Source organism: Vulpes lagopus, chromosome 8 (genome assembly GCF_018345385.1).
Source record: "Vulpes lagopus strain Blue_001 chromosome 8, ASM1834538v1, whole genome shotgun sequence".
Classification (NCBI taxonomy): Eukaryota; Metazoa; Chordata; class Mammalia; order Carnivora; family Canidae; genus Vulpes; species Vulpes lagopus.
Window position 1 is genome coordinate 133,823,262 of NC_054831.1, and position 26,240 is coordinate 133,849,501.

The 26,240-nt window shown below is 64.7% G+C and overlaps 1 protein-coding gene across 7 annotated transcripts in view; it reads right to left on the reverse strand.

Moving 5' to 3' along the window:
• Positions 1-1,548: 1,548 nt before the first annotated feature.
• DISP3 (dispatched RND transporter family member 3) overlaps positions 1,549-26,240 on the reverse strand; it is a 51,321-nt gene continuing 26,629 nt past the window's right edge. For 5 of the 7 annotated variants that reach the window (XM_041765256.1, XM_041765257.1, XM_041765264.1 and 2 more), the window contains 20 exons: positions 25,978-26,114; positions 24,955-25,089; positions 24,519-24,679; positions 23,173-23,312; positions 22,166-22,314; positions 21,785-21,946; positions 20,843-21,004; positions 18,910-19,023; positions 18,118-18,254; positions 17,132-17,316; positions 15,522-15,652; positions 15,276-15,448; positions 14,049-14,175; positions 13,495-13,640; positions 11,707-11,866; positions 11,390-11,503; positions 10,808-10,974; positions 4,205-10,139; positions 2,762-2,976; positions 1,549-2,564 (listed from right to left, as the gene is read on the reverse strand). In XM_041765256.1, coding sequence (XP_041621190.1) covers positions 9,777-10,139; positions 10,808-10,974; positions 11,390-11,503; positions 11,707-11,866; positions 13,495-13,640; positions 14,049-14,175; positions 15,276-15,448; positions 15,522-15,652; positions 17,132-17,316; positions 18,118-18,254; positions 18,910-19,023; positions 20,843-21,004; positions 21,785-21,946; positions 22,166-22,314; positions 23,173-23,312; positions 24,519-24,679; positions 24,955-25,089; positions 25,978-26,114 — 2,863 coding nt within the window. In that variant the 3' untranslated portion in view covers positions 1,549-2,564; positions 2,762-2,976; positions 4,205-9,776. The other 2 variants (XM_041765258.1, XM_041765265.1) reach the window with 2 other exon arrangements.

Below are 26,240 nucleotides of genomic sequence, written 5' to 3' on the forward strand. Positions count from 1 at the left end.
GAGGTAACAATAGAGATGGATAATGGTTTGTACTTTATGAAATGGAAGCAATCAGGGCTATGCCAACAAAAACCAAAGACCTTCCACCCTGCCTTTCTGCGTTGAGGTTGGAGAAGCTCTTGGCCTGAGAGTTAAAGGACTTGCAACTTAGGATGAGGAAGGATAATAGAACACATTTGTGGTGTACCTTGACTTGGATCCCTCTGGCCTAGGGAGTTGGGGGTCAGGCAGGCAATGGTGGGACAAAAGAGGGTGCGGTGTTTACCGTGGGGCCCTGGGAATCTTGGAGGGTCGCATAGGTCCTCGACATGTCTGTAGGGAGTCCCTGCAGGACTGGGATTAAGAGCTCTGCCTGTCTCAAGGTTATTTAACTTCTTCATCAGCCATCAGGGCTACCTGCAGGTCATACAAAAAGTGATCTCACAGCTGCAGGATTCTCTCCTGGCCCACCCTGCCCCCCTGGCCTGAAGATGGTCACTGTCAGCACTTTCCCTCTCTATGTAGATCAATAGGGCCCTTGGATATGACCTCGAGTTCAATTATAGCTTCAATTATGGAATAAAGAGGCTGTTATTGCACACCTACCTCTTATTAAAAACACTACACTGGGGGGCTGGCAGAGACTGGACCTGGGGGAAATCATTAGCCCACTAATTTGAAATCAATTTAAAATGCATTTGCTTAATGGCATAAGCCTAGTGAATTATCTATAAATTGTTAATTTAGTTGAATGTCACACCAGATTTTCATTTTATAAATTGCATTTTGGTGTTGGCAAATGTATGTGTCCTTTCTCTCCCCTCCACCCATGCTTCCTCTCTTTTCCTAAAACAAACCTTGATAATCCATCTTCTGGGATTCAACCTGTAACAGGAGGGTTGGACACAATTCGAGCCATAGTAAGAGGCCTCGTGCACTCCCACTCCTTCCCCGGGAACCACGACACCGCCTTGTGAATAAGCCCGGTGAGTGACACATCGCCCCGTGACCCCTGTTCCTCCAGCCTGACGGTCAGCCGAGCCCCCAAAGCAAAACCACTCAGCTAACCGACAGCTGACTGCAGACGCAGGAGGGAGCATCTAGGATCAGAACAACCACCCAGATGAGCCCAGCTTAATTTAATTAGCCTACAGACTCATGAGCTAAATAAATGGCCGTTGTCTTAAGCCACTGGTGTTTGAAGTGGTCTGGCAGGCAGCAGTGGAGACTGGTATGTCGGGACTCAGCTCATGTGGCTTCCACGGGTTGGAACCCAGGCAGCCTGATGGTCTGACCACGGGGAAAGGATGTGTCCCAAGGTATCAGATGCCTCAAAGCCCCCCTGCGGCCCAGAGTCCCCGAGTGGGACCCTTGGAATTCAGGGATCCAGGGGACAAGGTGGGGGGAGTCTCGCCTCAGCTTCGCCATTTACTGTGGGATCTTGGAAGAAATCACTTCACCTCCTGAGCCTCTTGCTTCTCCTCCGTAAAGTGGGGCGCTGGGGGGCCTGCTTGGCAAAGTCGTGAGAAACTGATGAGACGGCAGCCGGGAACCGCAGAGTGCTGTACACACTTTAGCACATCTCTCTTTTTATTGTGATAGTGTCATCGATGCTCTCTGTCCCCGTCGACGCTGCCGGCACCACCGAGGCACAGCAGATCGTCGCCGGGTGCAGAGGCCATTGCATGCAGGAGGAACTGACCTTGGGGTCAGCCAGCCTGGGTTAGAATCCCACCCCTGGAGAAGGTGGGTGATTCACTTTCTTCTTTGAAAGATGGGGGATACAATCCTCCTTTCGGAGAGGGTGGTAGGGATGAAGCGACTTCAAGGCATGTGGGAGGGACCCAGTTACGCGTCAGCTGCCCCCAGTCCTCCCTCTCCGCCCGCCCTGCAGAGTTGTTTCCGTCAAGCCAAGGCAGATGCGCCCAGAGGGCACTGCGGCGGGCGGAGCGGGGCGCCCGGGGGCAGCCTGGGCCCTTTCCTCCCCACGCAAGCCAGGTAGGTACAAGCAGCACCTCCGCCAGGTGGCCTGTGCAGAACAAAGGCTCCCCGGTCTGCTGAGAAGCCGCGTCCTTCACCTCGGGTCCTTCTGACAAGAGCCAGGGAGGAGGTGACGGCAACGAGGGATGGCGTGGCTGGAGAGCAACAGGCACCTGTTCATTCCTCCTCCTGCAGCGAAGCAACGCAAGGGCAGCGCTCTGGCCCGGTTCTGACGGGGCAGTCCCCATTCTACAGGTGGGCAGACGGAGGCTTCAAGGCGCAGGGAATTCATTCGGTCAACACATATGTACCGTGAGTGTATCTATGCCAGGAGCTGGGGATGTTCAGTCTCTGCCTTCATGGACTATGACCTCGTGGGGAGAGAGAGACAAGTAGAAGGTCACTGAAAATACAGGGCAGAAGCAATCCACAGGGCTATGGGGTCACATCGCAGGACAACCAGCCCAGACTTGGGGCACCCCTGAAGGCGACCTGGCGGGAGCGGAGTCCTGAGGGGCAGAGAGTTGCGGTGAAGGTGCAGTAGGGGAGGAGCGCTCGAGGCAGGGGGGACGGTCTGCGGAGCTGGGGATGAGCCACGGCACCACCTGAGGTACAAAATGGAGGCAGTGGCGTGAGATAAAGATGGGGAAATTGTCAATGAGATGCTAAAAGACCTTGAAGGACCTTCAACTTTATTGTGCAAGTCATGGTCGGTGCTTCCATCAGCTATTATCGCAATAAAGCAGCAAAAAAAAAAAAAAAAAAAAAAAAAAAAAAATCCAACCAGCCAACCAAAAACTACCTAAACTTGGTGGCTTCGATCACTAGGGTCCGCTGGGCGTCATGAGATCTGTGCAAGGACCAGCTTCTCTTGGCTCCGGGCTCCAGCTGGGGTCAAGTCTGTGCCACAGCTCTCGGCCTCTGGGAACCAGCGGGCTCCCTGGGCATGGCTTTCCCTCGGAGGAGCCGTCAAGTCCCCGCAGGCTCCCATATTTCAGGTCTTGGCTTGCTCTACTCCTGCCAGCATCCCAACAGACAACTTAGAGTCACAAAGCTAGACCCAGCATCGGTGGCCCAAGAAAACACAGTCCCCCCACAGCTGAAGAAAAGCTAATTGGGGAGCAAATGGCTCCTGTTTATTGAGGTGCTTTGCAACTCCAAGCACATAAATGCTGCCCTGAGTTGGTTGAAACCTGCTTTGTAACAATGACGGTGGTCGTGACGATGGTTCAGCGGGTCTCGCTGCGGCCAAGCCCTCGGCATTATCTTACCTCGTTCAAAATGCGACAACCATGCACGTGGGTTATTCTATTTAATGGAGGAGCAAACAGGCGGAGGTAGAGCAAATGACTTGCTCAAATTCACACGGTTAATGGAGGCGGAAGGAGGACACAAAACCCCGGGTTCCATCACCCCATCACCCCGGGCTGCCTGTCCCAAGCACCCCCTGCCTGCCGGACTCCGGGGGAGGGGGAGGGACGGGCGCCAGGCAGCGCCACACTCCCCATCACTCCAAAGGCTCTGATGCAACTGGCTCCACAGCGGGTGATTGCCCCTTGTTCCTGCTCAGTGACGGGGCAGGGAGCAGCTGCCACCCAGCCAGCTCCCAGCGGTGCCCGGATTTGGCGGTGCCTCTTCTGGGAGGGGGGGTGCTCCCTCCCCTTCTTGCTCACTGCTCTCCCTGACTCGCTCCCCCTCCTCCAGGCCCCCCTCTGCCCTGCAGCCCGAGTGAGCTCTCTAAGGAGCAAATGAAACCTACAGCTCTCCTCTGCTTAAAAAAAAAAAAAGAAAGAAAAATCCAGGTACTGCATTCCTGCGGTCAAAAAATCCAAGAATGTGAAAAGATTTATTAAAAAAAGTCTTCCTGGGGATCCCTGGGTGGCGCAGCGGTTTAGCGCCTGCCTTTGGCCCAGGGCGCGATCCTGGAGACCCGGGATCGAATCCCACGTCGGGTTCCCGGTGCATGGAGCCTGCTTCTCCCTCTGCCTGTGTCTCTGCCTCTCTCTCTCTCTCTGTGTGACTATCATAAAAAAAAAAAAAAAAAATTTAAAAAAAGTCTTCCTTCAGCTGTTGCCGGCCGTCTGCGGGGTCGGCCCATACCCGCAGGTAGCCCCGGTGTTCGGGCTCGTCCCGTGCTTCCCTCAGGGCTTCCTAATGCTGAACAAGCAGAAGTGAGTATCTGTCCTCTCACCCCCACTTCCTTTTTTTTTTTTTTTAGACACACGAGCCAGCAGGTCTTACACACACTTTGCAGCGGTGGGTGCCCTGTGCGAAGGTTTCACGGGCACGCAGCTCCCTTGCTCTCCTATAGCTGGCGTGTCCTGGTGTCGGGAGGGGCCAGCGCATCCCACCGGCCCGTGCTGAGGGACAGTTAGGGGTCCCAGGCCTTGGTGACACCGGCTCGGCTTCCGTAACGTCTACACTTGACCAGCGCAAGCTTATCTGCGGGATAAATTCTCAGAAGTGGGCCTGCTGAGTCCAAAGGACCACGTGGCGTGATTTTGACGGTTAGTTGGGTTCCCCCATAGCTCTGCCGACGGAGGGTGTCATCAGATGCTTCGATTTTTAACAATTGGATAAACTTAAATGTTCTCTTGCTTTAAAAGAGAAAACCCTTCATCACATTCCCATTGGGCTGGGATAGAGTCCAGCTTCCTTGGGCCGTCGGGGGTCGGGGGGGCGGGCACAGCATTGTCCTGCCTCAGGGGCCTCCTGCCCGCCAGGAAGGCAGATGCAGGAGCAAGTCAGGGTCGCACGGACTCGGTGCTCCCACAGCCGCGAGAGAAGAGGGAGGCTGCTCGGAGAAGGCAGCGTCTGAGCTAACCTTGGGCCACAGGTCGTAGTTTGACGGGTGTTAGTGGGGAGAAGAGCGGGGCCCGAGCGCCCGTCCAGTGGACAAAGCCTGGGACAGGTGAGCAGTCTGGGAGGCCGGAGGACCCGGGAGGTGACCTGAGGGGCCTTGAGGCTGGTCCCGGCAGGCCTTGAATGTAACCCGTAAGAGCTGCGCTTAAACTCGTGAATGATAAACGCCTGAAGCCTTGGGGGAGACTCTTGATTCAAAGTGAGAGCCTCCCTCAGTGGCTTACGGGAAAGGAGATTGATTGGCATAAGAAAGAGATCTAGGTGTGTTCAGCTTCAGGCACCGCTGGATCCAGGGGCTTAAGTGACGTTATCAGAAATTTGACTTCTATCCTGAGGTCTGCTCTCCTCTGTTTTGGCCTCACTCCTAGGTAGGCTCTCGGCTTTCCTCCCACGATGTGGAAATAATGGTCAAAAGAGAGTCTATCTTTGCCAGAATCCCAGCAAGTCCCCAGGAAGACACTCATTGGACTGACTTGGGCGGGGTGTCCAGCCCTCAACAGAGCACTGCGGCCCGCAGGCGGAATGCGCTGATTGGGCGACCCTGGGTTACAAGGGGGGGTAACGTAAGGGGGTAATCGGGGCAGTGTGCGCGGGGGACGGTGGCCAGCTTCTGCCCACAGGTCTGGGATGGGGGAAGATCCTCAAAATAAAAATCGAGGCACGGAGACCAGAAGAGGGAAGGATGAGCGTGTATGAAGGACAGATCAAAGGTGGGCGAGCCACGGAGGAGACGGTCAAGTCTGCACAGAGGATGGGGGAACCGGAGGAGGCTCCCCGGGCACCCCTCTGCGGAGCCTTGAAGGGCGGGGCGGTGCGAAGGCTAGGCCTGAGCCCCCCAAGACGCGGTGGAGGGTGGACCCTCGGCCCCCAGAGGCTGGCCTCATATGCACATCCGTCCGGAGCGGCTAGCATTTCACAGGCCTCCGTGGGGCCTTGAATGCCAACGGCAATGGTGTTTAGCCCACTGAGCAGGTGTGACCGGCACCTGAACTCCGCTGGGCGCCCCAGGAGGCAGAGGACACTGTTCTTCGGTGCGTCTTTCTCGGCAGTGGCCGGGGCCGCCCCACGGGTGCTGCTCCTTTGGTTCACCCGGCGGGTTGCATGTCACTCTGAGCCGGGTGCCCGGTCCTGGGCCAGCAGGTTGCCCCTTTCTGAGTCTGCTGCCCCAGGGAGGCTCTGGCTTCATCCCCTCTAAAGTCCAACAAACCCCTTGTTTTGTGCCCTAACAGCGGCCTGGGAGGCAGTCCTTCGGCCCCAGGCGGCCTGTGTCTGGTGGACCAGCTCCCCAGAGGCGAGGACAGTGGTCCTCAGGCTCCGCAGGGACCCCTCCGCCAGCCCCGCCCCATAGCTTCGGGCCGTATCCCTCACCGCCCTCTGGTTCTTTTACCAAAGCTCCTTTCCCGGCACGAGGTAAGGTCCACGAGGTCGGGGTGGGTGTCTGCCCTCCTGCATCCCCGTGCCCGGCCCACGGCGGGTGCGCAGGAAGTCCCCGCGCCGTGGAGCTCCAGCGGGCATCCGGTACGTGAACAGTGACGAGAACAAGACTGGCAGGGCACGGCCGCCGCGGGAGGGCAGGGACGCAGGGGCCTCCTTGACTTCAGGAGACTCCCGTCCCACCGGCGTAGCAGTGGGGGGTCAGGGCTCTGGGCGTCACTCTGTGCCCTGCCCCGTCCCCAGGCTGAATCATCGTCCAGAGCTTGCTCACGGCCCCCGGGCAGGGCTGGGGCTCGCCCTCGGGCGCTGGACTGTCAGCTCTGGGCCCGGAGCTCCCTTCCCTCGGGGCAGCACGCAGGTGGGGGACGGCCACTGAGGGCAGTGGGTCGGGGGCCCTGGAGTCAGACGCGGGGCCTGCCCAGGAATGCTGCGGGAGTGCCCAGGAATGCAGGGAAAGGACCAGGACGCGGCAGGCGCCCCCAAACAAGCGGCCTTCATCAGGATGTCCCGGCCTCCAGGGGAGGAGGGGGAGAAGCAGCGGCTCAGGGAACTTCTGCAGGTGACGGGTGCTCCCCGGCACCCCGAGCTGAGCAAGGGCGTCTCGTGGACGCTCAGCCAAAGTGCACGGACCCCCGAGCTGTGCGTCAGCAGCAAAGGGAGGTCAAGGTTCTTGCAAGGGGCTGGCGCCCCCGGGGCCCTGCGAGCCGCTCCCGGACACGAGAAAGGGGCACTTGTTTATCGGCAACTGGATGGCCCAGTGTGTGGCCCCGGGGAGTTGCCCACACCCTCCCCCTGCCCCAGGACGGAGGGGGCAGAGCGTGACTGGCCGGGGGCTGGACAGGTGCAGGGCCTGAGGGACCGGGACAGGTCAGTTCCCGTGAGGAAATGAAGGCCTGGAGTTGAGACGTCCCCGCAGAGGGCGAGCGTGGGGGGGGGGGGCAGGGTGCTGCCCGCATCTGCCTCCCCCTACCCGCCCCCCCCCCCACCCGGGCCCAGGTGCTCATCTGTAGGCTGTGGACCGGCTCCCGGGGCAGCCTGAGGGTCACCAGGGTTACCTAGTGGGCAGCCCGTGCCCGGGGCAACGGAGACACCGAGGCGCCCACAACACTCTGAAAAAAGCAGAGGCCGAGAGGGAGGAAGAGGATGGTTTCTTCAGAGGCAACATCTACGTGAGGGTCTCTACAGACGGGCATCACCGGGCTGCGGGCAAACCATCTGCACCGACTCCGCCTCCGCGCTAGGCCAGGTGACGACGGGATTGCTCGAGCACGTCCTGGGGGGTCTGGTCACCTTGCCAGCCGCCTCCCGGCCCCGCTCCCACCCGAACCCCCCCAGAAGCCGGCCTGTTCCTCCCACGGCGGCAACCACCAGAAGGGACGCCGGCCCGTGCCCCCGAGCAGCCCCCTGGGGGCTGTGCACCCCACGTGTGACCTGCCCCCGGGCCTCCGTGCTCCCTGCTGGGCCTCCGGGGGCTCGGCCTTCACTGAAGGCCACCAGGCAAGCGTTCAGGGTGACGAGCGTCCATCCCGGGGCCTCTGGACTTGACCACCAACCTGAGCGTCCCCGCCACCAGGCCTTGCTCCTGTCCTCCCGGAGGCTGTGACCCTTAGTGCTTGAGCGCAGCCCTGGGGCAGACTGGCTGCGGTCCCGTCTGGCCCCACTGCGACCGGCTGTGTGACCCAGCCCGTCCGTCTCAGGGCCTCGGCTTCCCCATCCGAACGGCGGGAGCGCCAGCACGCACTCCGGATGGCGGACGGGGGAGCAGAGGCGTGCCGGGCCCTGCCTGTCCTGGGGTGAAACGTGTCCCCCCAAGATGCACCGAAGTCCTAACCCTGGTGCCTGGGACCGGCGCCTACTTGGAGACAGGGTCTCTGCAGGTGACCACGTGGCGTCTCGGGGGTGAGCCCTGACGCGACACCACTGTGTCCTTGGGAAGGGACGGTGGGCACGTGACGACGGAGGCAGAGACGGGACTGACGTGTCTGCGAGCCAGGGCCTCCCCGACCCGGGCGGCTGGGAGAAAGGCCTGGAACCGACTCCCGCAGAAGCTCCAGGAGGAGCCACCCTGCCCACACCCTGATTCTGGGCCTCCAGCCTCCACAGCTGAGCGTCGGTCTGTTGTTTAAGCCCCGCCAGGCGGCTCCAGATCCCGAGGGGGACGTGGGGTACGGTAACCGGTGCCATGAATTGCTCGGGGTCTGGCTTCGGAGCCGCCGAGTCCAAAGGTGTGCTGCTCCCCCTACACGTACGGAGACCCCACCTGGTCCCAGGCGGCACCTCTCCTTGCAGACCCAGCCCCCCAGTTAGTATTTACAGACGACCAGGCGAGCTTGCCTGGGGGCCACCCATGACATCCGTCCCACCCTCAGGGCTCCGAGGTTCCAGCCCAGCCTGTGTCCGGCCTCCTCATGCCCAGGGGGCAACGTCCACCCCATGGGGGCATAGTACCTGGCACACCAGAGGTGCTCACAGGTGTCCGCCTTTCGCTCAGGCCATGATCCCAGGGTCCTGGGGTCGAGTCCCTGCTCCAGGGAGCCTGCGTCCCCCCGCCCCGCCCCTCTCTAATAAATACAATCTTTTTAAAAAAATGCCCGAGGTAATGAGCCAGACGAGGCCCTTAAGAAGGTGCATCTACTGAGCCGCACCCCCACCCCCTCCCCGAGGCCCCCAACCTTGCCTGGGCAGGCAGGGGCTCCGGGACCGGGGTCCCTGGGGGCACCCTGTACCCACCTCCATCTCCGTCCAGGCCCAGCCCCACCCCTCGTGCCAGGTCCTGGCTGAGCACCGGCGACCCTGTAGCTACTACAACGTGAAGAACGCGGTGGAGCCAGCGGTGCTTGCAGTGCTCGTGTTAGTGGCGGCGGCCGGCAGTGTCACTGCCACAGGAATCCCTGCGGCACAGCCAGCAACCCCCGGGGCCGCCTCCCCCAAGTCCACCCCTGGAGTCGAGGGGGGAGACGGGGGCTCGGGTCAGTAGGAAGCTGCGCCGGGCCCCGCAGCTCCCGGGAGGAGCAGCCCCTGGCGGCTGGGGCTGGGGCAGGACATGCAGAGCCCCAGGCCGGGCCCTGCACTCGCACCAGGACCGGGAGGCCTGGGAGGGACACAGGACCAGCCAGCGCTGGCGCCAGGGAGCGGGGGGCGGGGAGGCGGGGGGGGCTGCGAGACCCCTGCCCTCGGACCGCTGTGCTCTTCCTGCAAGTTCCCCGAGGGAGGCGCGGAGGCAGCCCAGCCACGTGTCAGTCCACCCGCCGCCCGGTGCCTCAGTGTTCACGTCTGTAGGACGGGGGCCCCGTGACGCCCCCACGGGAGAGCTGCGGGCAGCGCTGAGGCACTACGAGAGGGTCACCCCTGGGGCACCCGGCACGGAGGGCGCCGGCTCTCCCGCCGTCGCATGGGCTGGTGGCTGGTTTCCCACGGGCCCCGCACCGAGCGACGCGGCCTGTCCAGCCCGGGCCCGGGCCAGCTGCCTCGTCCCACACCCGCCGGACCCAGGGAGCGCCAGTCGGGGCCCGGCGCCGGGGCTATAGGGAGGCCCCAGCGGGCAGCGGGATCTTGTAGCCGCTCCGGAGCAGCGCGAGGCAGGCGGCCAGCCCCAGGGCCCCCGCCAGGAGCACGGCGCCCAGGGCCTTGAGGAAGGAAGTCCTGGTCCGGGTGAAGGAGCCGGGGGCCATGACGCCGAGCAGGGCCGTGCTGACCGTGAGCGTGTAGAGGATGGACACGCCTGTGTTGAGCGCCACGATCTTGCCGAACTTGGCAAACGGGGCGATGATGCAGAAGAAGAGCGGCACCGTGGCGATGACCGTGGTGAGGGCGCTGGACACGATGGCCACCCCCACGTGCCGCACGGCCTCCAGCGTCCGCCACTGGCGCTGCGAGTGGGCGTCCTGCGTGCGAGGTGAAGACAAGGCTGGGGCCGGGGCCCTGACGCGCCGGCGGGGCCCCTCCCTGCCTGGGGCCGGCGCGCTCCCAGGCGCCCCAGGTTTGCTGCCATAGACGGGGCCGCGACGGCACCTCCGCCCCGGCTCGGCGGGAAGACGCGCCTGACGAGGGCGCACAGACCGCGTGAAGGCTGCGGGGACCCCAGGCTGCGGCCGGCGTGCGCAGCAGGTCCTCGTAAACGGCCCTGGCTGGCGCGGGTTTCCTTCTCTTGACCAAAAGCAGCTAAAAACATAGCTGGTTTGAGGTACGTTCATGAATGTTTCGCGCCAATTAGGTAAAAAACATACGAGACCCAGCGCTGGTGCTGGCACTGAGCGCACGAGGTCCGGAGGGGCGGTGGGGGCCCCGGGCAGGGCCGGGGACACTCGGACGCAGGGAAGCAGGGAGGCCGTGGCCGCCGTCCGCCCGCACCCGCCTGCTCGCTAGACACAGGCGGGAGGGAGGCGCCCAGGGCCCACTGCGCTGCCCTGGCCCAGCGGCCTTTGAACCTGGGTCCCCTGGGCACGGAGATGAGGCGTGAAGACCTCAACCCGGGGCCGTCCCGCCGGCTCAGGGACCCCTTCGCGGCACCGGGGACAGGGCGCGTGCTGGGCACGGCCGGCAGGGTGCTCACCTCGGCCTGGTTGGGGGGCAGGTTCTCTCCGGCCAGCAGGTAGCCCTCAACCAGATGGACGCAGTAGTCCACGGAGGAGCCGACGAGGATGGACAGGGAGATGGCCTCGACGGCGCCCATCTCCCAGCCGCTCCAGTACATGATGGTCACCACGAGGCAGACGATGCCTGCAGGGGCAGGGCAGGGACGGGCAGGCGGCTTGCACCCGGCCTCACCCACACAGTCCTGGAGGGCGGCGGGCGAGCCCAGAGGGCCCCGGGAACAGGCGACGCCTACGGTGGGGCCCCCGCCTCTGGTGACAGGAGGGATCAGGAGGGCCAGGCTCCGGGGGAGGGCAGGTGCAGCAGCAGGTCACTGGGCCAGGAGCGACCACCCAGCGACACCCGGGTCCCTTCCAGGAGGACAGACTGGGGGGCCGGTCCTGTGAGCATCTGTTACAGAGGGTCCTTCTGCCTGGGGGCGGGGGCTGGGAAACCTTCACTGAGGACATGGACAGCCAAGGGTGGGGAGGAGCCTGCTGGCCTGCACCCCCGCCCCTCCTGGCCCCACGGCCTGATGCCTGCCCCCGCCCCCCCGACATACCCAGGATACTCAGGAGCACGGGCAGCAGGAGCAGCACGTGGGTGGTGAACACGGCCACCGCGGCCACACAGATGAGCAAGGACAGGGCCAGGCCGTACAGGGCGCTCTGCACCCCTGGAAGGCAAGGGCAGAGGGGCCTCAGCCGGGCTTCCACGGGTGGGCGGTCACAGCCAGCTGGTCTACTCCCTGGGCCGTACGAGGACCCACCCGCGGGCCTCCAGGGCAGGCCCTCGCCAGGATGGCAGGCACGACGCGGGCCACCTCCCCACCTCCAGGCCTGGGGACGCGGGGGAGCGGGGGGCTGGGCTGCCGCTTGCCTATGATCTCCATGAAGATCTGCTTCCAGTGCTCACAGGTCTGGAAGCCTCGGCGCAGGGCCGAGCCCTCGGGGAACGTCTGCAGCTGCTGCTGGAGGAAGCTCTCCCAGCGCAGGTAGTCCGAGTACGTCTGGAAGGAGGACTTGCCCTTGTACGTGGTCTGGGGGGCACACGAGCCGGTGAGATGGGGGCAGCGCCCACTCCCCCTGCCAGGTGACGGCTGGGCCCCCGGCCACCTCCGAGCAGCCATGTGCGGGCAGCAGGTCCTGGTGCAACCACAGCGCCCGTCCCTTTCCAACAGGCCCAGTGGCCGCTCCCGGAGCCCCCAAGCGCTCGGCTCCCGCCCGGGCCCACACGGCGCCCCACCCGCACGGCCACTCCCGGGTTCCAGCTCGCCCAGGAAAGCTTCCTGAAGCCCCAGATGTGCTGGGCTCTGCCGGGCTCGGGCCTCCCTGGGAGCTGCGGCCCCCGCCCAGCGGCCTCCCGGTCTCCAGCCCCGTGGGGGCCTTCGGGGGCATGGGGGAGACCGGGACCCCCACCCTTCTAGGACCTGCCCCGGGCGCTCACACGCCCACTTCTGGGCTCCCCGAGCGCAGCCCAGGCTCCAGGGTGTCCGTGGGCACGGGTGTGTGTGAGCGTCCATGGGGTCGGCGTGGAAGGGACATCCCGCTGTGTGGATGCGCCTGAAGGGCTCCGTCCTCCCTGAACCACCCAGGGCTTCAGCCCTCGAGAGGACGGGGATTGTGACACGGGAGGCGGCCACGCTGGGGGAAACGAGCTGGCAGGGACCGGGGGCGGCCCCGTTCAGGAGCACCAGTATCCGCGTGGCGCAGGCCTGGGGCGGGTGGCGCGGGGCCAGCGGGCGACGTAAGTACACTCGGTACCACTGAGCTGCACTTCAGAAACGTTAAGACGGTCCACTCTGACATGCGGATTTTGCCCAATTAAAAAACCTGCCCGGGGCTTTGAAGTGGGGTCTCCGTGGCCTGGGGCTCCCTGGAGGGGGACCCGGAGGGGCTCTGGGGGCCTCTGGACTCTGGCCTGGTGCGTCTGTGGTGGGAAGGAGAGCAGGGCTGGAGGCCAGAGACTGAGCTGGTTGTCACTCCCGCGTCCGTACGGGACGGCACAGCTGCTTCCCGGGGATGGCGGAGCCCCCTCCTCAGGGAGGAGCCTGAGGCCGGCCGGGAAGAGGGATTTGCCAAGGAGACGCGGAGCACACCAGGATCAGAGCCGGACTGGGCCCGGGTCTCCGCACGCGGCGGCAGGTGCAGGCTCAGGACCACGGGGCCGCAGACACCCAGATCAGGTGCGCTGGCCCTCGTGTGTGCGTGTGGGTGTGCACGTGTGCGGGTGTGCACGGGGGCCTCCCCCCTTGGGCAGGGTCCAGGGAGCCTCGGCATGACAGAGGAAGTAGTGAGGTGCGTGCACCGTGCATGGCTGGTCCTGGCTCCCGAGCTCTCCCGGGGGAGGCCCAGCACCCGGCCCCCCCCCCCCCCCCCCGAGAACGTCCGGGACTCCCAGCAGCGCAGCGGCATCCCAGCCCGGAGGCCACAGAACAGACCCCAGGCTGGTGGGAACAGCCTCCGTGGAAGAAAGGGCAGCGCTGTGCTCAGCTGCCTGGTGTGACGCTTGACGCCGACACACACAAGCTGTGACCTGCGGGGAGTCCCCTCACCTCTTGGCTGCTGTATCCGCCCCCCAAGAGCAACCCCCGTGATCTGGGCCAGGGGCTGGGCCTCGGGACACACGCGAGGTGAGCACTGGGCCCGGGGGCCACCGCGAGCTCACCGACTCAAAGGCCATGGAGATCCACTGCACCCGGCCCTCCTTGACGCCCACCGCGCCGTGGGACAGCTGCCCCGGGAGCAGGTTGGGCTCGGGCAGCTCCCTGCACTCGGGGTGCAGCATCTGCAGGAAGGAGGAGGTGCTGTAGCCTGCAGGGAGAGGGGCAGACAGGTCGGGCCGGGGACCCCGCAGAGCACGGCCCTGCCCGAACTCCCAGCCTGGACTCTGGCCTGCGGCGGCGCTGCAAGGAAACCTCCACAGTCGGTCGCCATCGGGTGGACAAGGGCACCGGGCGTGACCGTGCCAGGTCACCTGTGCCAACCCCTGCCCTGGCTCCTGCAGCTGTGCCCACACACCCGGCGCTCGCCCCCGCACACGTGCAGCTCGGCACCAATTCGTGCTGATGCACAACACGGCTCCAGAGGCCTCACACACCCTCACCCGGTGTGGACAGACCGGCAGACGCACCCGCAGGACCCAGGCCAGGCGCCCGTGCCCTCGCGCTGTGTGCCCTTGGAGCAGCACGGCCTCCCCAGGCTGTCCTCCCTCGGACGCACCTGAGGGCAGGCACTGGGCCCCGCCCGGCTTCACCAGCTCCGAGTTCCCCGCGATGGCCTTGCACAGGCGACACAGGTGCCCGAGTTCTTTGAAGAGATCAAAGCCGCTGTCATAGACGACGCTGCCCTTTCCCGAGGAGACACAAGCGGGCGCGGGCGGCTCAATGAGTCGGGAATGTGGTCCTGGGAAGAACCCCAGAGCTCCCCGCCGCAGCCACACACACACACACACACACACACACACACACACACACACACACGCATGCGCCAGGTTGGAGCCCCGGCAGGTGGCCTGACGTCCCTGCCCAGGCCTGCTCTGTCCTGCTCCACCAGCACCTTCTGCTCCCATCGCCACCCACCCACCACGGGGCCCCTGGGCTCACCCCTGCTTTGAGTCACACACTCCTTTTTCTATTTGTAAAGATTTATTTGAAAGAGTGAGCGAGCAGGGGGGAGGGGGGAGGGAGGGGGACAAGCAGGCCCTGCTGAGCACGGAGCCCGACTCGGGGCTCGATCCCAGGACCCTGGGACCATTACCTGAGCTGAAATGAGGAGTCAGAGGCTCAACAGACTGACTCATGCTCTCACCAGGGCTTCCTGCCATCTCCTGGCTCTGCCCAGCCAAACCCCCGAGGTCCCTCACCTGCCGCGTCCGCTCCCCCCTTCCCACCCTCCTCTGAACACCTGGGGGCTCCCGGTCAGGACTGAGCACACGGATCTCCAACCACCCGGCTCCCGAGTTACCTTGGGTGTGAACCCCGTACACCCCGTACACCCAGACCGACCGCTCGGGGCAGGAGCTCTGACCGCACGGGCTCGGCCCCACCCCGAGCCGCAGGGACCCAGCAGCTCCTCAGTTTCTCTGCCTCCAGACACTCAAGAGGCCAGCCCAGGGCACCACGCAGCAACCCAATGCAGTGGGGGCTGTGGGCGCGGGGGGGGACCTCCCGCAGGGAGGGTGCAGGGGGGCAGTCTACACACTTGCATCTCCCTCGGCTCCGTTCCAGCCCCTCAACACAAGGGGCAACCAGCTCGGGCCCAAAATGTACCCAGAGTCCTGGGTGATCCTGAGCTCAATCCCGAAGGCTGTCCCCAGGACCCGCGGTGGCCGCGTCTGGGCCTCGTGAGCTGTGCAAGGAGCCAGAGGGCATGTGGGGCGCTGGGCTGGTGGCCTCCCGGGCGGCTGTGCCCCAGCTCCTTGGAGCTGCCGGACCTGGGCCCACGTACCGGGTCTCCGATGACATGGTTGTCCACCTGCCGCGTGCGGTTGATGCCGATGATGCCGAAGACCACGAAGACCATGGCCCCTGTGTCCACCAGCGGCCGCACGGCTGGCTTCCCGCAGCCCGTGTTCACGCAGGGGTTGAAGCCGAAGGTGGCCGAGAGGCGGGCCTTGGGCGCTGCGGGGGGAGTCACATCCGTGTGGGGCCGGGCCCGGCCTCCCAGGCCCCGCGGCAGCCTCCCTGCACGTACCTTTCTCGCTGGGCACGTAGAAGAAGCCTTTGGTGGGGCCGTCGGGGCTGGAGCTGAGCAGGCAGCCGGGAGGGGCCGCGCACACGCGCCCGTGGAAGGGAGGCTTGTGGGACTGAGCGAAGTACACCTTCCTGCGGAGGCAACGGGGCCCGGCTGAGGCGGGAAGGCACGCACGGCCCCCACGTGAGAGGGCGGGAGGGTGGGGGGGGCTGCACCGGGTGGGGGTTGGCGGGTCCCTGTGGTCTCACCACAGCCGGGACATACCATGCGCCTGCTCAATGGCCTCCCCATCGCATGAAGGGTGGAGACCAGGAGCCTCCAGGCCACCCCCAGGGGGTGCGAGCGTCCCCAGAGGGCCCCGGCTGCCTCGCGTCCCCGCTCGGGAGCACGCCCGCCTGAACCTCAGCCGGGGCTGAGCCTCAAGGTTCCGTGGGAAGCAGAGGCTCTGTGGTTGGCCTGTTCGCCCCTGGACCTGATGTGGCCCCAGGTTCTTTCTAGAAGGTTCTAAGCTCGTGTGGGCAGCCTGATCCCGCTGCTGTGTGTGCACAGGGTGAGCCGAGCCCTGGGCTCCAGAAGCACAGGCAGGGGGACCCGCAGCCCCTGAGCCGAGGTACCTGGGCCGGGAGGGCCCAGCGAGCCATCACGGCCACCTCTCCCCATGGGGCTTCGGGGCTGTGTGGGTGCCCGGCACCCGGAGGCCGCGCTCTGTTGGGGACCAGAGCCCCGCGTGTCAGCAGCGCAGGGCCCGCGGCCACAGCGTCCCTCCTTGCGGAGCGGGGCCCGCGCCATCGTTTGCAAGGATGCTGTGGATGACCGGCTACCCGCTGTCCCCCCGCAGCCGCCTGAGGCCGGAGCCACATCTGTCCTGGTCACCCCGTACCCCCGGCACCAGCACGGTGCCCGCACACGTCGGCACCCCAGGTTTGTTCCAGGAACCATGGGATCGGCCTCAAGGGACACACAAACGCGGGGCCCTGGCAGAACACGGGGCGCCCGGCTGCTCGGAGCCCGTCTTCCCGGGAGGAGCACCAGGAGCTGCGCATGCAGGTAAACACAGACGCGGCCGCTCCGGAGTCCTCGGTCCTGCGTCAGGGGCGAGGGCACGTTGGTCAAATACTGAATTAACCATGTACAGAGCGTGAGGACGGCGCCCGGAGAGGAGGTGCAGCGCGGCCGCACCCCCTCGTCCGGCGAGTGCTCGCTGAGACCTGGGGGCCGACCCTGCACCGGGTGCTGGGGACACAGCGGGGGAGACGGGCAGGTCCCTGCTGCACCTGAGAGGCCTCAACCCCGCGGCAGAGCGATTCCAGGGCCGGGGGGGCCGGGAAGGGGGAACGCCGCGGGGGGCCGCGTGCTTCTCCCCGGGACGGGGCTCGGGCAGGGACCGGCCCTCCCAGGGGGACGTCGTGCCCCCGGAGCCAGGGAAGAGCCTGGCAGGCAGGGCGCGGGGGGCGCAGGCTGGGGACGGGAGCTGCCCAGGGCACGGACGAGCAGCAGAGCCGCGGGAGGCGGGCCCGGCCGAGAACCGGCTGAAGGCGGGTGGGCGAGGACGTGCCCGGCCCGAGGTGCCCGAGGTGCCCCAGGTCCCGCGGGCCGGCGCAGGCCGCTACCTGGTGTGCTGCTGCTCCTTGGCGGCCGCGTAGAAGCTGAAGTCGAACTTCCAGCCCCGCTTGGCGTCGCAGGCCAGGGTCGTCACCATCCACCTGCGGGAGGGGCTCGCCGGCTGGAGCAGCCCTACTGTAGACATACAAGCGGTCAGCTTCTTGGTGAAGTTACCCAAAGGCGCTCTATACACCTACGCAGTGGATCAACAGAGACAAGACTCGTGACTCCGGGGCTCGGCCGCCCCGCAGGCCCCGCCCCTCCCAGCGGCCGGGGCAGAGGCTCCGGGGGCCTGGGTTCGAGTCCGCACACCGGGCAGATGCTCCTCCTGTCTGAGCCTCCGCTGAGCACGTCCTGGGCCGGGGCGGAGCGGGGCCCTGAGCCCGCAGCAGCCGGGGCCGCGGCCTGGGCCACCATGAAGGGGTGGGGTGAGAGGATCGGTGGGGGGGGGGGGTAGACGTCCGCTGGGGCTTCGTGAGGGGCCGGCTTTGTGCACGTTGCAGGGGCAGCTTTCTAGGCCCAAACCGTGGGGCGGCCTCAGCCGTGTCATCACTCAAAGGGAAATGTGACCCCTCAACAAGCTGACTGTGCCCCTGGACGGCACAACTTGTCAAAGAAATGGACGATTCCTGAGGGCGACACGGGAGGCCGGCCCTGGGAGGCTGTCCTCTGGGGGCTGGAGCACTTCCCGTGTCCCGTGTGCTTCGTCCCCCACAGGCCCCCCCCCCCAGCTGCACCCCACTTCACAGAGGACGACAGGGAGGCTCAGAGAGGTGAAGGATCTGCCCAGACACAGATTACAAATGGCAGCAGGACTCGAACCCAGGTCTGGCTGCCTGGAAGCCCCTGCTGGCCCCTCTGCAGGGGCCACAGACCCGGCTGGGGGGTGGTCACGTGCCTCCAGCTGCTCCGTCCTCACAGACCCTGCCTCCCCCCTCCACGTGGTCAGCCCCCTGCCCAACCCGGTGGTGCTTGGCACGGCAGCCCCGCTCACCTGGAAGGAGGGCACCTCCCCGTCCCCGGGGGACACGATCTGCCACGGGGCGGGCAGGCTGGCGTTGAGGGAGAACCTGTACACGGCCGGGTGGCCTCTACTCTTCATCTTGGAGACATACACGGTGCCTGGGGAGTCTGGGAGACAAGCAGGGGTGGGGGGGCTGCACGGTCACCGTGCCGGCCTCCCCCGACCCAGCGCGGCCCCCCTCGGTTCCTCTTGCAGACAGAGCCTGCGGCGCTGATCGGGGGTGTGGGGTGGACGTGGGGATGCAGCGAGCTGAGGGGCTTGGCAGGGACGGGCCGCGTGGGGGTGAAGAGCTGCCACAGGGCTAGGGCAGTGGTGCTGCAGCCCGAGAGGGGAGAAGGTGAAGGGGGGGCTGGAGCTGCGAAGGACGATGGCAGGCACAGAGGGCTGGTGGGGTGACCGGGACACGCACGACTCCTGCATGTGCCCCAGCATCCCACCTCTGAGGGGGCCCTGGGCAGGGAGGAGCCGGCCCCGGGGGCTCGGGATGGGTCTGGCACACACGGCGGGATCCTGGGTGCCGGAGGCCTGGCTGGGACGGCGGCAGGAGGGGATGCCAGCGTTCGGAGCTGGGGGATAGTGGGCAGCGCCCCGAGTTCACCCCCCAACCCAACCCCTTCTCAGTGACCCCCAAGAACAGACTCTCGTTCTCACAGGGGAACCAGAGCATGAACAGAACGTGCTCTCCCCACGGGCCCCGACACCCCGGCAGGGGGTGAGATCTCCCGAAGCCCCCACCCCAGCCAGACCACACTCCCCACTAACCCTGTGGGGTGGCCTCAGTCCGGCTGGCCCAGGGGACCCCTGAGCCCCGCTTCTTCTTCTCCAGGGACGTGCGGATGTTGTTCTGCAGGCTGTGGGGCTTCTCCTGGAACAGACCTGCCCCCACATCCCGTTAGGGACAGCGGCAGGGGAGGGCAGAGCTTGAGAGAGACGGCAACCCTAGCGACACGGGACATGGGTCCCTCGGCTTGGGGAGGGTGACAGGGGTCTGAGACACTGGATGCCACGGAAAACAATGCCAAATGCTGAATTTGCAGGAATCTTAAGGCAGAAGGAAGGCACCTGTCAGCTTCGTCCAGGGACACTCTGACGCCTTCCCTCCTCGTCCCTGCCATGCCCCAAGACCTCCTCCGGCAGCGGGGCGACACCAAACCAACAGGGCGGCAGGAAGGCCGAACGGGAGGCTGCATCTCATGCACTGAGCTCCTGATAAACGCTCGGTGAGTGGAACGATCAGAGACGGAACCTCAGCAACCAGTGGAGACCACAGGACACCGTCCTCTTTTGCCTCAATCACTGGGGATGAATCTTCTGTTTTCTTTTGTTGTCATTTAATAAGAAGTTTTACACCTTCGAAGATGCAATCGTCACAATACTCCTAGAGGTATGACCCCAGTGACAGGAGAAAGCAGAGGTCGGGGAGGTCCTGTGCCCTACCCAGGGAGCGAGAGGCACAGCCTCATCTGGGTCCAGCCTTGGCCCTGAAAGCCCTTTTCACTACAACACCATCAGGTCCCCGAGGGCAAGAGCCCCGAGGGCCGGGGGCCGAACTTGGGGGCGCCCTGGGTCTCCTCCAGACGTCTCCAGGAGCTTCGGCCCCAGCTGTGAGTCGGGGGAGTGGCTTTTCGACAGTGGGCCCTGAGGGGTGGCAGGTGGCCTCACGGCACGGGTGATGATGGAGTCTGGTGCCTGTGCCCAGGGGGTGGGAGGGGACCCGGGGCTGCGGCCGGGGCTGGCTCCAGTTCAGGAGGGGCCTTCGGGCTCCTCTCTGAGCTGCGGCCGATTATCACGCGTGGGCTAAGGCCCTTACCGAGGGGAGGCCGGGATAACGTGAACGCCGCCCTAATTAAGTGGAGGCAATTACAGCACCAGCGGACCTTCTCCTAAGAGCCTGAGCGCTGACCCGGCAGCTCCTACGGGTTCTCACTGACCTGGCCACGTGGAGTGACCTGGGGCCAACCTGCCCGGGCCTCGGCGCCCGTGTCCTGAGGGCCTGCACCAGACCACTCACCTCCTCGCTCGTCCCCGACGCCCACTCCATCATCGGATCCTCCGGATTCCACCTCCTGGCACCTCCCGACTCCACTGCCTCCCACCTGGTCTCCCGCCCGCCCCACACAGCGCCTGGAGACTCGGTCACGGCCCTTGTCCGCTCAGCACCCCCAGTGGCTCCCCCGGCAAACAGAGTAACACGCAGAGCGCTCACTCCGGCGCTCCGTTCCGGCCGGGTCCACCCGGCTGGCCTCAGCGCCTGCGACCAACTCTCAAACTTGGCCCCAGCCTTGTCCTCCTGGGTGCTTCCCTCTGCCTGGCCCTCTTCTCTTCTCTCTCAGCCTGGCTAGCTCCTTCCCTTTCCTTGAGTCTCAGCTTAGATACAGCCTCCTCCAGGAAGCCTTCGTGATGCTGAGCTCCCCAGGCTCCCCGTTCTTCTCTTACAACCCTGGCCCGCCCCTGGCAGGCAAATGCACTCCCCGAGCTCGGGAAGCCTGTCCTACCCACTATGGTTTCCCAAGCACCCGGTAAATACCCGTCTCAGGAAATGGGAAAACACTGAGGCTCAGAGGCACAGGGATGTGCTGAGGTTGCACAGTGACAGGAAGCCTGGACCTCGCATCTCTCACAGCCCCACGGTTTTTGAGGCCTGAACTCCAAAGGGAGCAGGAGCCCCAGGGGACCCCCCCGACTGAACTCTCACCTGAACAGGTGATGCAGGATATGCCCTCCGCGCTCAGGTTGTACTTGAGATCCAGCAGCACCTGGATGTTGGTATCAGGCCGGAAGAGCAAGGGGGCCCGGCTGGCGGGGCGGAGCCGGCTGGCAAACACCAGGGACAGGATGAGGACGGAGACGAAGAGCCCTGCCAGGAAAGGATGCACATGCATACCAGGCGGGGCCGGGCCCGGGGGCATTCACGGCCCTGGGTCAGAGATGCTCCCTTCACGGGGGGGGGGGGGGGGGGGGCTCCCCAGGGAGCCGGCCCGCGGTGAAGCCTGTCAGGGACTGGCCATCCGGGTGGGGGTCAGGGCTGGCCGCTACCTGCGTCACGTGGGGGTCAGACTATAAGCTACGAGCGCACAGTCTTGGACACTGAGCAGTTTACCAGGAGCCGGCACGTGCAGCTGATCCACGGCCTCAGACACCGCCGGCAATTACGGGAACAGCACCCAGTGTTTGCTGAGCCCCCCTGCATGCCACGCGCTGCCCTGAGCTCCGCGCCTGCACGGGCCTGCCCTGCCACTGCCTTAGTGCAGACGCTGCTCTTATCCCCAGCTGCGGGAAGGAGGCGAGGCTCTGGCTGACGCGGCCACGGTCGACCGGCCGGTACATGGGAGAATCAGGATTCCAACCCGGCTGAGCGGCTCTGACTCAGGGCGCAGGCATTAAGTGCTCTGCTCCACCGCCCGGGCGGGGGGGGGGGGGGGGCCGCACAGGAGGCTCCAGAAACAGCAGCTCTGTGGGCCCAGCTCCATTCCGCGTGGGGGGGTGAGGCCCAGGGAGCCGGGCGCCAACCAAGGGTCATTTGCAGGAGGGGGCTGGGCTCCCAGTGCCTCTGTGTCCCTTGGGGGGTCTGTCCCCCTGCCTCGGGCGCTGGGGAAAAGCCCAGGTCAGAGGGAAGGAGAGTGGAGAACCCACTTACCCACGATCACCCAGCGGCTCTTGACGGCGGACCACAGGGCCCAGTGGTGCAGCAGCTCCTGCAGCTGGGCGATGAGCTGGCCCCGGCTGCCCCGGTCAGGGGCTGGCTGGAGGCTCTCAGGGGGCACAGACACCAGGGACACGTCCCCCAGCTCCAGCGACACTGCCAGGGCAGAGCCGCGGCCCATCAGAGGCTGGCCCAGAGCCAGGGCAAGGTGCACCCCAGGCCCCGCCCTCTCCAGGGCAGCCCAAGCACTCGGTGGGGATCCCCGAGGCCCTCAGGACCCACCTGTCCTCACACCACCTCGTCCAAAGTGACGCCCCGGCAGACGCGGGCCGGGTGTCGCCAGGGCCCACAGGGCAGGCCTGCACCAGGACTCACCAGGCTCCTCCTCGACGTTCAGCAAGGGGATGTCATCGTCCAGGTAGGGCAGGGGGCCCTGGGAGGGGCTGCCCCCGGCCCGCTCGGCAGCGGCGAACACGTCCCCGGGGAAGTGCAGGGAGCTCTTGCGCCCACACTTGTGGTGGCAGCTGTGGAGAGAGTGGGGCGGAGGGGTGAGCCTCGAGGGCCCGGGCGTGCAGGGACGGTAGGGCAAGGCCCGGCCACCACCGGCTGAGACACCTCCCGGGGGCCTTCGCCACAGACCCCAGGAGCCTGCTGCCTCGTTTCCTGCACGTGCCATCTCCCCCCCGACCGTGGGTGCCACTCCTCCAGGAGACAAGGGTGACGGCAGCCATGACCCAGGAAGAGGGTCCCCTGCGTGGTGTGCCCTGCCCCCAGCCAGAGCCCCGGTCCTCCCGGCACCCAACCCCAGCCAGCTGCCCAGGCCTGACTCCGTGTGGCCACCCTACTTCCCCGGCCCCCAAGACCCCAAGACCCCAACGCCTGGGCCTCCGGCAGCAACCATGGGTGACCCATTCAGCTCCGCACACAGCTCGCTGTGTCTGAAGAGGATTTCTCCACCAGGGCGAGAATATGAGACGCACCTGACGTGGCGGCTGCCCGGGCCCGGTCACAGCACGGGGTTCAAATGTCCTCTTTGCTGCCTACTGAATGGGTGACCCTGAGAATGCCGCCCGCCCCGGCCCTTGTGTCATCATCGGTGAAATGGGCAAAGCAAGGGAACCCCACTCCGAGGGCCCCGGGGACTAAGGCCGCAGACCGCGCTGCCCACTGCCAGGCACCGGGCAGGACCTCCCGGCTGGTGACCACCGGGCCGGGCGCTCTTTCCACCCTCGTCCCCGCAGTAGGGGCCCGCACAGAGCTGGGCACACAGAAGGTGCTCAGTAAAGGGTCACCGAGCTTTTCGACATGCGGGTGGTGACCTGGGTGGCCCCGGAGGGCCCGTTATGCAGGCTCCGTGAGCGGAGGGCGCAGCCACTGAGCACCTGGTCTGGCAGGCAGTCTCCAGCGGCGCCACGTAGAGGCTCCAGATGCCCAGGGCGGCCGGCATGGTGAAGAGCACGGCCAGCCAGCAGCAGGACACGATGAGGGACATGAACAGGCCAAAGTCGTGGACGGCCGGGATCTGGCAACGGAGAGGTGGAGGGGGTGTGGGTGGGGTGTGGCGCGGTCAGGCCCGGGGCCGGGAGCCTGGGACTCTGCAGCCACAGGCACTCAGGACCCCAGACCGCTCGCAGGATGAGGGGGTGAGGAGGCCCAGGAGGACATGGGGAGCCCCAGCTCTGGGGTGGAGGCTCTGGTCCATACCCACGGCGGTGCCTGGCACGGGGCACGCGCACTAACGGCCCTCACACAGTGAGGGTGTCCGAGGGAGGCAGCCCGTGAGGCCGTGCGTCAGGGAGGGGAGGGAGAGAAGGCCCACACGTGGCCCAGGGCCGGGGAGCAGCAGGCGTGCTCCAGGGTGTCCCAGGGACCCGCGCGGGGATGTGGTGGCCAGAGGGAAGCTGTACCCCCAGCACACAGGCCTTCACCGTTGGTGGAAAACACTGACGATCAGCTCATTTCAGTCCCTGAATAATCCACACGTGAGGCGAGTGAGGCTGAGGTCCCGGGCCACACCCGGCCAGTCACAAAGTGGACCTAGCACCCAGCCCGGCCTGTTTTCTGCACGCAGTTCTCTAGCAAGGCCTGGATAATCCCAAAGCATCTAGGGGTTTCTAGACGGGATACTCGACCCAAGTCACTAAATGTTTCAAAGACTCAGGGATGCGGGGCCGGGGTCACTGCCTCTCGGGTTCTCCTGGCACCAAGGACCTGGCCCCAACTCAGATCCTTCTCCCGAGCCAACTCAGGGGCCTGATGGAGCATGGGGCCGGTGACAGGGATGACGACGTGGGGTGAAGCTGGCGGGTGGAAAGAGCCCCAGCGGGGGTCAGGGGCCTAGGTCAGGCTCACCACTTACCGGCTATGTCACTTTGCCTCTCTGGGCCTCAGTTTCTGTGTTAGGAAAACAGGGATGTGGTTGTACCTTTGTCCTATGTCTTGAAAACTAAACGTGGACGAGCTTTGGAAACTGCCACACACCCTTCCGGGCGGAGGTTGGATGCTATTAATGAGCATCAGTAATAAACACTATTTGTATCCTTGTGATTTTCACATTTGTCAAGCTCTGGGAATGGCAACCAGTAGCAAGAACGGAGTCTCGGGACATGGCAAGTGCCTTGAGGCAACGGCTGTACTGGCTGCAAGAGAAGGGGTGCGTGGGAGGAGCGGAGGCCGGGGCCCACGGGAGGAGGGGGAGGCCGGGCCGCGGACAAAGGCAGTCTCTCACCTGGGAGAAAACATTAGCTGCATAGGCGGCAGCTGTGGTCAGGGAGGTGAAGAAGGTGGCCTTGCCCGCCGTCTGGATGGTGTGGATCATCCGCAGCTGTGGGTCTTCCAGGTGGGTGGCCTGGCGGTAGGTGTTGATGAACACAAAGACGTCGTCCACACCTAAGGGTGGGAGCCCCAGGCCAGCAGGGGCAGGCTCAGGACCATTTTGCTGCCTCCACGATGGGCCCACACCAACCCTGAGCGGCCGCCCGACAGGTCAGGCTGGAGTTTGGAAAGACCCATCCGACTCTGGGCTCTACCCACCAAGAGTCCACACCCCACCATCCATGCTCCCTGGCCCTACCCCGTCCCCACCCCATCCCCAGGACGAGGCCCCTTATTCCCAATCTTCGCCTCCTTCCCACCCTTCGCACCCTGCCACAGAGGCAACTCACCGATGCCCACTATCACAAAGGCAGCCACCCCATTGAGGATGCCCAGGTACTGGATACCAAAGACCACGTGGTACAGAAAGAGCGCCACCAGACAGCTGAGGCCAATGCTGGCGATCCCGAAGAAGGACAGGAACACTGGGCAGGGCGAGAGGCACACGGGGTAGAGTGGGAGGACCCAGAGCGGGGTCCTGCCTCACGCCCTCTGACCCCACAGAGTGCCCTTCACCACCCTGGTATGCCCTGAACAGTTCTCATGCCCGGGGAGCAGGGGCCAGGCAGGAGGCCAGTGTGCCAGAGGAAGCCGTCTGAGTGGGTGGTTCGCGGGCCCTCAGCTTCGTAGAACAACTTGGCTTGGTTGCCAATAGGGACTTATTATATATTTAACATCCGTCACCCCGTACACTAGAGGCTCCCTGGGGGTAGTGTGTCTGCGATGTGCACCACTGGATCTCTGGTGCCTCGGAGCATCTGACACACAGTTGGTGCCCAATTTGTTACAGGGATGAATGAATGTCTTTTCCGTTTTTGGAGGTATTACTAATCTGTCATTCACTTGGGCAACAGAGAGTGCCTACTGTATACACAGTAAGAAATAACCAGGGTACATGGGAAGGTGAGATGTTAAAGTGAACTGAGGGACAAATGGGCAGCTGACCTGGGACTGTGAAACAGGCTACAGAATAATCCATAAAAGAGGCTCCGAAAAAAAAAAAAAAGAGGCTCCGATACTCCAGACTCCCCAAAACAAAATTTTTGGCAAGGAAAAGATGGTCAAAGAGAAAAAGGTTAACTACATGAGGTCCCGGGAGCAGGGCCCTTGGGTATGAGCCGAGCTGTGTCTGGACCTCAGTCCACCTGCCTGGGGTTGGAAGGTGACTTCTGAGCACCCCAACCCACCGGCGCTGACACAGCAGATTCGAGACGATTTCTGGCATTCTGGAGAAGGCAGGCTTTGGTGGGACAGAAGAGCGTGGGGAGGAAAAAAGGGGGCAGGCTCCTGCTGGGCCTTCTGAGGAGGCCTACCTGAGCAGGAGGTGAGGATGTAGACGAGGGCCGCGATGCAGCTGCTGCTGATGAAGGCCAGGAGCATGTCATTGTTGAAGGTTCTGCGTACCTCGTAATCAAAGAGGTCCGTCCCCCCGTACAGAACCTGGACTTTGCTGGGGGGTGGAGAGGAAAGATATAAGTGTGTTGCAGACAGCTGTTGACACCTGGAGGACCACAATCCACCTCCACAGTGGCTCTTTACCTTGGTTCTACATTGAGTCACCTGGGGGCTTCCAAAA